We start from the raw sequence: 11,496 nt of genomic DNA, 5'->3' as shown, positions 1-11,496 counted from the left end.
CTTTTCCTTTTTTTATTCTGTTCATAGGTAAAAATGCACTTAACAATAAAACCCATTTTGTAGGCTCATTTGAGGTGTTATAGAACTAGTTGGAGATAACATATTGGCAAATGTTTCAGAATTGTAGTTTTATTGTTTACTGGTAGTTTAAAGGATAAACTTCCCATTCTGTTCTTTATTCATAAATACATTTCATTATTAAGCCAAGTCACTGTAGTTACCTCAAAAGGTGAAGATCAGAGCTCTGACTTTTCCTTGTACTTTGAGCCTCCAAGGTGTTCCTTCAAGTAAGGGGGTTATTTTTCACTGAAAGGTGTTTATTGAAGTGTTCTTACTTTTGTTCTGATGAGGGTGGCAGGCAGGCTAGGGTCCGTGGAGAGCCTTAGCTCATTGACGGGTGTAGGTTACGTCTTTCACTTTGTGTCTGTCAGTGCACTCTACTTAACAGAGCTTTATAAGGAATCAGGAGATGGCGATGCCCTGCTGTGAGCTGTAGGATCTCACTGGTTCTGAAGGTAAATGCTCATCTGCAACTCTGTCAGCAGTCCAGATTTCAAGATGTGACGTTGGGTGGCTATTCAATAGTGGCACAGTCTTCCAGCCAAAACGCATCTGAGGTAGTGGAGGAGGAAGATGACTTGTCATCACCTTTGACCATTGTCCAGTATGGTGAAGGGGCTCTATCTTTTTTTACACCATCGGCATCCAGCTCCTCAGAATCCTTGTGAATCATAACATCGCAACCGATATCTTCTCCTACAGTGAACCTACGGTTCCTTTTTCTATATGCGTGCCACGCCGTGGAGATGGACGATAACGTCATTGCGCAGTCAACTGTGGATGGTGGAGATTTAAAATACTTAAATCTCTCATCTAAAATGACATCATCATCATCATCACTACTTGTGCACGTTTCTTCTTTTTCCTTCTTCCCTGATGTACTAAAAATGGAAATGATAATTATATTTATGGACATGATCTGTAAAGCAAGAATCACAGAAAAAAAAAAGCAGTGATCTCCTCTCTGCTCCCACCTCACTGACTTGCTGCTTCTATTTTTTGACACTAAAGGGATTTTTTTGGTTTTTTTTTTTTGTTTTTCATTCCCACCCTTAGATCAAACTACTTTGAAATACTTTAGTAAATAGAAAAACAAACTACTTCTGTGACTAAACCCAAACTGGCTCTGAGTGGTGGGGAAGGGAGTCATTTGTAAATATTTCCTATAAATAAGAGGCAGTCATTCCTGTCACAGCTATTCTGTCCAGTTCATCTCAGCTGCAGGCTCCTGGGTAATTCCCATTTTATTCTGCAGTTTCTGATTTAGCACCTTATATGAAGTAGTAAACATGAAACCAGGAGACCCAAAGAGCCTGTCTGAATCCCTTTGAGAGCCAGATGAAAAAAATTAATTGATATGAATGAACAGTTCTACTGTAAAGTGAAGTCACTGCTTAGACAGTTTTTTCATTTGACCGTTATTACCCAGAACAGACTTAGCTGCTCCCATTATTTTACTCCTTTTGTTTAATACCGACCGGTGGAGATGTTCTATTGCTTTCCACTCTTCCTGTCAAAGACTTAGTGCCCACTAATCTAGTTTACTTTTCCTAAAGGCTTTTGGACAACTTTTTCTTGACTTGCCCTTATTAGCTTTAATAATGTTGGTATTTGTTAAGCTTTCCTTACTGGTGAAAGTTTTGATCACAAAAGGATACACGGTACCAGTATGATGTTCTTCAAAAATGCGCTTGTATTGTGGGGGTGTGTTTTCAATTATTATAATTGGAAAAATATGAAATTCCTCTAGGTGCTCGTTAAATGAAGCGTATGACATCACAACATTAAATGGGGAAATATAGTAAGATTATGAATCTTCGCAGGATGCTGTGAAACCAGAAGTTCTCCTGACTGGTGGCGGTTCTGTAACTTGGGTGAAGAGTTTGTCCAACTCAGATTGAACAATAGCTTTTCTTCACAAAGGTTAATTCTTCCCAATCAATCATTTATTGAGCACTTATTTTGTGCAGAGCACTGTGCTGAGCACTTGGGGGTATACAATATAACAGTTGGTGGGTACATTCCCTGCCCACAGTGATTTGACAGTCTAGAGGGACTTACAGTTTTGAACTCTCATCATTTTTATAAATGCATCTGCTTTCACTAAAATGGTTGCAGGACTTCTTAATCCCCAAATCTGAGCTGGTGGTAGGGAGACGCTAATTACTTGCAATGATGTACTGGATTACAGTGCTGATTTTACCCTCTGGGTTGCATGTGTCATGGGATGGCTGGAACCTAATCCATAACAGTTGTTTCTCGAGGATGTATGTATCACAGTGTGGCTGTAACTCAATATGCCTGCGTTTAGTAGTTGTTCAGTACTATTCAACGCTCATGCCGACCCTTCCTGGAAGTCAGGATGCACCAAGTGGATAAATTTACTGAATATTGTATGCCAGTGAGATGTAATATAAAATCTGCTTCTGGACAACTGCATTTGAGTCACTAGTTTGTTAGAATGTCTGTTTTATGTGTTTCAAAAACTTTTGAGCTAGTTATTCTAGTTGGGTCTAGTTTTTCTTACCACATTTGCTATTAAACCATTACCGCCAACAGTAGTGATCTGAACTACTATTTGAATTTACACCATAGTACAACCTAGAAAGGAACTTGAAAATTTTTTCCAACCCCTCCCATATTTTCTAAGGCTCCTACTGGCAATGAAAATGTAGTACCACGCTAATTCTTTATCCAATAACGTCTCTTTTTTTTTAATAAAAAAAGACTATTTCATTCTGTGGGCCCATGGAATCAAGTTAAATTTCTGTTAGCTAATGACTAGGCTACAGTATTAAGAAAATCGTATTTAGTGCTTATTGTGTGCAGAGCACTGTACTAAGTGCTTGGGAGAGTACAGTATAACAGAGTTGGTTCCCTACCCATGAGCAGTTTACCATCTAGAGGGGAAGACACATTGATATAAATAAATTACAGGTATGTACATGAGTGCTATGGGGCTGAAGGAGGGGTGAATAAAGGATGCAAATCCAAGTACAAGGGTGACAGCGAGGGAATGGGAAAAGAGGAAATGAGGGCCTAGTCAGAGAAGGCCTCTTAAAAAGACCTAATCCCTATTCAAAAACTGGGAAGAATAGAAGGATTTGGGGATTGCCAGGTTTAAAATGAGAAATTGATTAAATCTGTTCCTGAGGGGAATAAGGATTGATATCCAAAGAACATGTGTTGAAAAAAAACTATAGCTCTGGGCTACTGTATATCAAAGGTAAATTTAAATTGAATAATAGTCATATCTTTTTCTTATACTTACCTATGGGACATTTAAACTCGTAGAAGCCCCTCTCCCCCACCCTTTTTTAAGGTATTTGTTAAGCGCTTACTATGTACAAGGCACTGAGTTAAGCAGTGGGGTAGATACAAGTTAGGTTGGACCCAGTCCGATGTCCACATGGGATTTATAGTCTTAATCCCCATTTTATAGATGAGGTAACTGAGGCACAGAGGAAGTGAAATGACTTGCCCTATGTCACATAGACAAGTGGCAGGGCTGGGATTAGAATCTAGGTCCTTCTGACTCCCAGGTCCACGCTCTATCCACTAGGCCATGCTGCTTCTCCCTTCGTATCTGGCAGACCACAGCATTACCAATCATCAAAACCTCTGAAATCACATTTCCTCCAGGATGGCTTCTCTGATTAATTTCAGATCTCGGCCCCCTTTATCCCTCCAACTGCCACTTCAACACTTCCGTGCCTCTCAGATATACATCTTATATACCCTACTACTTTATTGTATCTGTACTGTATTTTCGTATTTGTCACCCCCATTAGATTGTAAACTTAGGATATGGATCATGTACTAATTTGATTGTACTCTCCCAAGCACTTAATATGTGAGCACCTATATACAGAGCATTATATGCTACTTACTGATTGATACCCATTTAGTATATGGGAGCTTTAAATAGGGCCCCGCCTCAGTGAGTCACCAAACAGTATAATATGTGCCAAAATGAAAGTGGTAAGAGGTTACTTACTGTGCCACCTGAAATCGGGATTTGCTTTCGGGGATTAAATCATCCACATTTTGCCATTCCTGAGGTATATCCATGAAATCTCTGTAAACCCTTATTTGCAGTACCGTTCCAATGGGAATGCTGTATAAAAACTGTAGAAGTTCCCTGAGTGTGTATCCTAAGACATTTGTGTGGCCAATTTTTATCAGAACATCACCTGTGGGAAATGGGAAAAGAATAACATTTCCATAGACTTACTCTTGGCTGTGAGCCCCTTGAGGGCAGGAAGCATGTTTACCAACTGTGTTTTGCTGTACTCTCCCAAGTGCTCTATACACAGTAAATGCTCAGTAAATAGAAAAGCAGCATTGCCTAGTGGATAGAGCACAAGACTGAGAATCAGAAAGACCTGTGTTCTAATCTGAGCTTTGCCACTTGCCTGCTGAATGACCTTGAGCGAGTCACGTAACTTCTCTGTGCCTCAGCTACCTCATCTGCATCTCCACTTGTACTCTTAGATCCATTCAAAATTTAAGGACCTATAGAAAAGCCATAAAAAATTAACTACATTGTGGAAACAGAACTTTTTTTCAATTGAGCCTAGAGAAGTTATGTAACTACTGAATGACAGTATAACATTTCAGATAAGTGGTGATATTCATTCTGGTTTTCATGAAGAGATAGAATTCATCATAAGGTTCCAGCCCGAGGATTTCAGAAACCAGGCTTACAGGAAATGGTTTAAAAAAGGTATCAGTATTCTGATATTCTGATTAAATATCAGAGAAATAAATCATTGGTTACTACTGGACATTCACCCGCTGACTGCTTGCTTTTCTACTGGAGAGCTTTATGGCGCATGATCAAGATTGGGCTCTTAGTTTTCAGGTAACATCGATGGTAAAACTGCACGTTTGAGGATCTGTAGTTTTGAGAGAGACTAATTGCACATTTTATCCATGAAAACACAGTCATCCCTCTCATCTGGCCCCTTGACCTATGGGGGACATGTATTTAACACCACAGGTCAAATGTGGGGAAAGGTCGGTCCTATCGCCAGCAGTTTAGGTGACAAAATTGCCTCATAAACATATCCATATACTCTATCAGTTCCCCTAATTTAATGAGGTATAGTGCTAATGATGCTGTCTGTTTAGCGCTTGCTATGCGCCGAGCACTGTTGTAAGTGCTGGGGTTGATAGGAGTTAACTTATCTATTCTATATTGTGCCTATCATGGCATCTTGCACTTATAGTGTGCAAAGATTTGAAAAGAACATCGCAACTGCAAGCTCTGCTAATTTTCTGTAGTTACATAGAATTAAGTGAACCAGCAATTCTTCGCAAGTCACCGGGAAAGCAAGCCATCCCAAATTAAAACAACAGAGATATTGGTTGAACAGATGCACCGTGGATAGACCGGTGACCCTAAAGCAGCACTAGAGGAAATAATTACAGCTATTTAAGGCAGGAAAGAAGGTGCCAACATATGCAGGGATTCTGAATGCTGCTAACTGCCTTCAAAGATCAGAGTGTTTTCCAAACACAATTCCATAAAATATCTTTCTAATTCTGTTGCCAAGGGGTAGCCCCTGCATGATTCAGTGAGAAAAAAAGTTTTGCCTCAAAATAATTTGGAAAGGGCTTTCACACCAGATAGACTACTGTTTTTTGGAGGTGAATCTGTTGCACTATTGAGCCCTGGTTTTTTATAATAATTGTGATCTTTGCTAAGCACTACAGTAGATCCAGTACAAGAAGATTGGATGTGGTCAATAGACCACATTTATGTCTCTTTTACAGAGGAGGTAACTGAGGTCCAGAGAATTTGTGATTTGCCCAAGGTCACCCAGCAGACGCTATTATTATTACGCAAGTTCCGGATTTCAAAGATGCAAGGGAGATAACTCCCTTTAGAAACTACTGTAAGACCTCAGTACTCTTCACTGATGGCAAGTAGTGCTGAAAGTAATACAACAACAAAAAATAATTGTAATCACAAGGCCGGCAACCCCAACAATTTGCATAAGTAGGCTTTCCGAAGAAGGGGTGTGGGAAGCCAGCCGGCCGCTGAAGAGACTGGGCGGGTGGCCCAGGGCCTTGGGGGCAGAGTCAAATGGAAGAAGTGGGGCTGAGACTGGCAGTGACCAAAGACCCTGCAGACTGCACACAGCTGAGAGGCCCAGCCCCTCCACGGGCCCTGCCCAGCCTGGCTCCTGTTGGACGGAGGCACTATTCCCTGCTATTGCTGCCCACTTTACCACCACCCTAGCCAAGCTGGAACATTCGTTCTGGGACATCTTTCATTGGGACTTTTTTCCCTCTTCATATCCGACAATCACACTCCCCACCTTCAAAACCTTATGGAAGGCTCATCTCCAACAAGAGACCTTCCCTGACTAAGCCTTCGTTTCCTCTTCTCCTAAATACCAACATTATTATTACTCCCTTCTACATTACCCTTACACTTGGATTTGCCGCTTTTATTCACCCCTCCCTCAGTCCCACAGCACGGTGTTCATATTCATAATTTATTTATATTAATGTCTGCCTACCCGCTAGACTGTAAGCCTACAAACTCCGTTATATTGTACTCTCCCAGGCTCTGCACACAGTTAAGTGCTCAATAATTCTGATAGGTTGAGTGACTGGAGCTGACTTCCACCCAGTTCCAACTTACTCCTAGCACTGCTGGCAAGAACCCAGTCAAGAATTCCCCTGGGTTGGCTCCTGAAGAACAGTGTGCTCCCAGAACTGTAACCAAGTTCCAGACCCCAGCAGAGACCAGCTGTCTTTACTTTTGCTACCCATCGGATACAGAAGTGTGAAGAAAAACATCAAGGTAACTTTTCGGTGTTCCTACACTTCACAAAAGCATTTGCACCTTCAGCAGACCTGGGGCTCCCGTAGTAATGATACTTAATGCACTATTAAGTATCAAAAACAAAAACATATTGCCTGACCACAGGGAGTTTGCGCTCCAAAAAGGAAGCAGAAACTATCTAGGATGGAACTTGTAAACTACTAAAGAAGTGTAGCCGCCCTTAGCAATTTATGAAGATCCCAAGATTACTCCACAATAAGATAGGTTGGGTCAAAATCAGAGCCGTCTTGTCTGATCCATTTTCCCATCACCAGCAGAGTAAATAGGGTGGTTCATCTAGTCCAACTTAATAGCTAAACAATAAGCTTCACAGACCCTTTAGCCAAATGCTTGGAAGCAGGCCAGCTAGACTTAAAAAGACCATCTTCCTACTTCAGAACTAAAGTGCTATCTAAGTAGCTAGCTCTATTTTATTCTCTGCATACCATCGGCTCTAATCGAGCCACATTATAGACTGGCAAATTGCTTGTACGCATCTGTGAGGCTATATTTATTCTATAACAGTGTTTGATGACAATCTACAACAAAGACAAACAAAAATGGAAATGAGGATTCCCAAGTTAAACATCAATAAGCAAGTTGCCACTGACTAACCAAGAAATCAAGACTGACTCTGAGGCCCCAAAAGATGTAAATTAAAGGCTGAAATGCTCGCAGATAAAGAACCAGAGTTTAATGCCGAGGGTCAATAATGTGTAGGAATGTAGAGATCCCCAAAACCAGACACAAGCTCTAAGAATATCAGACGGAAACCTACAGCTAGGAATTATCGGGACTCAGAGCAGTTGGATTCTATTACAGAAGCACTTATCTAGTTAATGAGGTGAATATAGTTGGCTGGTTGGTCAGAAAGAGGCCTGGGACTCTGAACTTTCTTTTTTCTTTCTCTTTTCATGTCTCTTATGTGACCCCATCAAATATAATTCTCTAAAACTAACCTAATGTTATCACCTTTTCCCAGTCTCGCACACACAAACCATCCTCACTTTTGGTAAATAAGTGTCCCAGTTATGGGGACATTTGCTGACTACCCCAGGAGATCCGCAAGAATGTAGACTTAGATTCCTTAATAGGCCCTTCCCCTCTCTTAATTTCTATGAAACTTGCCGCCTAAGGCTCAGTTTCTAATGGCCTATTTCCCTTAGCACCACTACAATTCCAAGTGGAGAAGATTCTTTTTCTAAGGTGAGGCCCAGAGGTTTATGAAATTAGCTCTACTAAACTTCCCTGTTTAATACAGTCAGGCTCCTGAACACAATCACTTTTACTCTGAAACCTGCTTAGAAAAACAAGCTTAGGGAAATCGCACATTACAATTGCACTGTGAAAGATGAGCAATCAACTCAGAGTACTCATTTTGCTTCAGATACCAGCACTGCAGAATATAGTTGCACCTTTTAATATTTTCCCAGTCCTTTGTCTCTGTTATGTAAAGCAAGTGCAACTCAGACAACATGCTGCTCTCCTGTTCTAATGAGGACATTTATCTTTTTTACCACATTAGTTAAACACTTACTATATGCCAGACACTGTTCTAAGTGCTGCGGTAAATACGGACTAATCTGGTTTGGACACAGTTCATGTCCTTCATGGAGATGATGGTTTTAATCCCTATTTTACAGATGAGGTAACTGAGCCACAGAGAAGTAAAAGTGACTTGACCAAGGTCACACAGCACACAAGTGGCAGAGCCCGGATAAAAACCCACGTCCTTCTGAATCCCAGGCCTCTGCTCTCTCCACTAGGCCACACTGCTTCTACACATAAAAAAGCCATCAGAGGAGACTAACCTATTATTATCAGACCCAACATGGTGGCCTCATATCAACAAAGTCACGGTATATTATTGGGAATAGGATAAATTGGAATTTACATGACTAAATAATTAATAAATTATGGTACTTGTTAAGCACTTACTATGTGCCAAGCGCTGTTCTAAGTGCTGGGGTTGATACAAGTTAATCAGGTTAATAATAATAATAATAATGTTGGTATTTGTTAAGCACTTACTATGTGCAAAGCATGGTTCTAAGCGCTGAGGTAGACACAGGGGAATCAGGTTGTCCCACGTGGGGCTCACAGTCTTCATCCCCATTGTACAGATGAGGTAACTGAGGGACAGAGAAGTGAAGTGACTTGCCCACAGTCACACAGCTGACAAGTGGCAGAGCCGGGATTGGACACAGTCCCTGTCCCGCATGGGGCTCACACTCTTAATCTCCTTTAAACAGATGAGGTAACTGAGGCCCAAAGAAGTGAAGTGACTTGCCCAAGGTTACACACAGCAAACAAGTGACGGAGCCGGAATTAGAACCCGGGGCCTTCCGACTCCCAGGCCCGTTCTCTATCCGCTAAGCCACGCTGCTTCTCCTCTTTCTTGGCCCCTCCTCCCCTTCCTCCCACCAGCATCTGATTCATCACCTGGCTTTAGTCTCCCATTCTTGGCTGCAGCTCCTTTCTCCAAGAGATTTGTTATCTGGAGATAAGGTCCGTTCTGGATGATGATTAGTCCAAGTCCCTGATATCCCATCTTGATGTTGGTCTTTAATGTTGTACTCAAGGTGTGCTTCGAAGTCTTTCCCTGGACCAGAGCTTGGCCTTTAAATAGAAAGAAAGATGGTGATTTGCTGCTTTCTTCTACCTGAACAAATCTTACATAAGGTTTCCTCAGAAAGGAAAATGAAGAAAGATTCCCCGAAATCATTTTTTTTTAAGAGGATGTTTCCGACAAGAGTTCTTTCAGCGCACTGGGAAGCCTTTTGCCAATATTTCACACATAACTTATGGGTAAAGTGGGATAAATTGCTACTTTCAAACCTTCCCCCTGATTCCACGAGACTTATTTGGGAGGCTGCAAATTACATTGCATGACTCCATTTCTTTTTCCTCTACCCAACTGATAAAGGGAACAAAAGCTAGGATGTGATTTACCTGCCAGTCACATTTTCTTTAAGGAGTTGAGTGACCTGTCCAATTTCACTGAACCCTTCTGAGCTCTGAAAAGTCACCTCTTTTAACCCAATGAATCTTCTAGATTGGCGATTCATTCCAGTGAACTTCAGTACCCTGTTTCTCAGAAACCCAGAGAAACCGAACTGAACCAAAGAAGGGAAAAGGGGAGTCAATCTCAAAAAAATCACAACTGTGCAACCTGATGATTAATGCTTTTACTTGGCTTAAATCTTAATTTTTAGTTCTTAATGACTCTGAGATACTTTGTGTTAAATAAAGAGTTGCAGCATTTTGTGTGTCAGGGGGTTCGGGGGTGTGGGGAGGAAGGGGCTGGAAGGTACTCCTTAACCCTTGGTACAATATAAAAACCAAAGTGTCCAGCATCAGGCTTAGGCAGGTGACTAGCCCTTGAAAAAGACGTAAGAAAGGGCTCACAGTGGTAAATGGGAAGCAGCGTGACCTATTGGTTAAAGCATGGGCCTGGGAGTCAGAGGACCTGCGTTCCAATCCTGGCTCCGCCACTTGGCTGCTGCGCAAGTCACCTAACTTCTCTGTGCCTCATTTACCTCATCTGTAAAATGGAGATTAAGACTGTGAGCCCCATGCGGGACAGGGACTGTGTCCAACCTGTTTTGTTTGTATCCATCCCAGTGCTTGGCGTGGTGCCTGGCATTCATTCATTCATTCAATCAATCATATTTATTGAGCTCTAAATGTGTGCAAAGCACTGTACCAAGCACTTGAGAGAGTACAACAACAGACACATTCCCTGCCCACAAGGAGTTGCCACATGGTAAATCCTTAACAAATACCCTAACAGCAAAAACAAAAAACAAAAAACAGGGTTTCAGACCACCACACCCTCTCTGAGATGAGATGATATGGGGTCGGAGGTGCAAGGCAGAGCAGCAGGCTCCAGTCAGGACAGAGTAACCCAGACCCCAGCACGAGATGGAGGGCTGGGAAAAGGCGTCGGCATCCAAGCAAACGACGACTGAGGTAATGAGGTGGCAAGCTCGCCGCCTGGGAAAGCCAGCCCTCTGTGCCTCGATGGGGATCTCATCGACATTGACCCCCTCATACACACGCCCCCTTCCAATTCCGACCCCTCCAAGCCGAGCGTCTGCTCCCAGACCTGCTCTGGGATAGGCCTGGCTCCCTTCCATGGGCCCAGAGCTGGCGGTGCTCGCAGCCGCTCTCCGGAGGGCGGGAACCACGACGAGGCCCTTTCTGGCCCAGCCTGGCCCAGCCCGACCCTGCCTGGCTCTGGAGCTTCCAACGCCCACCAACAGTTTCCAACGGCACACTTCCCCTGCCCCTGCCCCTTCTCCTCCAGGTCTCAGCCTGGGGTCGAGGGCAGATCCCTCTAGCCTGTGAGCTCATTTTGGGCAGGGATTGTCACACATTATTGTTGTATTGTACTTTCCCAAGCGTTTAGTACAGTGCTCTGCACACAGTAAGTGCTTAATAAATACGATTGAATGTAAGAATCCACTAAACAGGGCCCCAGCAGGAGTAAAGCTGAGAGTGGGAATTTTAACCCTCCATCCATGCTTCTTTCTTACTCCTAAAGCTTGGGAAGAAGTGAAAGAGAGATGGGAAGAAGGGAGAGACAGAGAGAAAGG

The 11,496-nt window shown here is 42.6% G+C and overlaps 1 protein-coding gene across 2 annotated transcripts; it reads right to left on the bottom strand.

Moving 5' to 3' along the window:
- Window positions 1–11,165, bottom strand: PDZD9 (PDZ domain containing 9). 2 transcript variants are annotated; one of them, XM_029054580.2, is made up of 5 exons: window positions 11,007–11,164; window positions 9,851–10,014; window positions 9,341–9,517; window positions 4,058–4,253; window positions 1–941 (listed from the first exon to the last, which is right to left on the bottom strand). In XM_029054580.2, exons 3-5 carry the CDS (start codon window positions 9,447–9,449, stop codon window positions 575–577), a joined length of 672 nt encoding a protein of 223 aa, XP_028910413.1. In that variant the 5' UTR covers window positions 9,450–9,517; window positions 9,851–10,014; window positions 11,007–11,164; the 3' UTR covers window positions 1–574. The 2 variants fall into 2 exon arrangements, with proteins under 2 accessions (XP_028910413.1, XP_007667494.1); XM_007669304.3 differs by lacking the exon at window positions 9,851–10,014 and having other exon boundaries at window positions 11,007–11,165.
- Between the last annotated feature and the right edge of the window lie 331 nt (window positions 11,166–11,496).

The sequence above is a fragment of the Ornithorhynchus anatinus genome, chromosome 2 (genome assembly GCF_004115215.2).
Source record: "Ornithorhynchus anatinus isolate Pmale09 chromosome 2, mOrnAna1.pri.v4, whole genome shotgun sequence".
Classification (NCBI taxonomy): domain Eukaryota; kingdom Metazoa; phylum Chordata; class Mammalia; order Monotremata; family Ornithorhynchidae; genus Ornithorhynchus; species Ornithorhynchus anatinus.
Note: the sequence above shows the minus strand (reverse complement) of the source record. Positions and strands in the feature narration are given on the sequence as shown.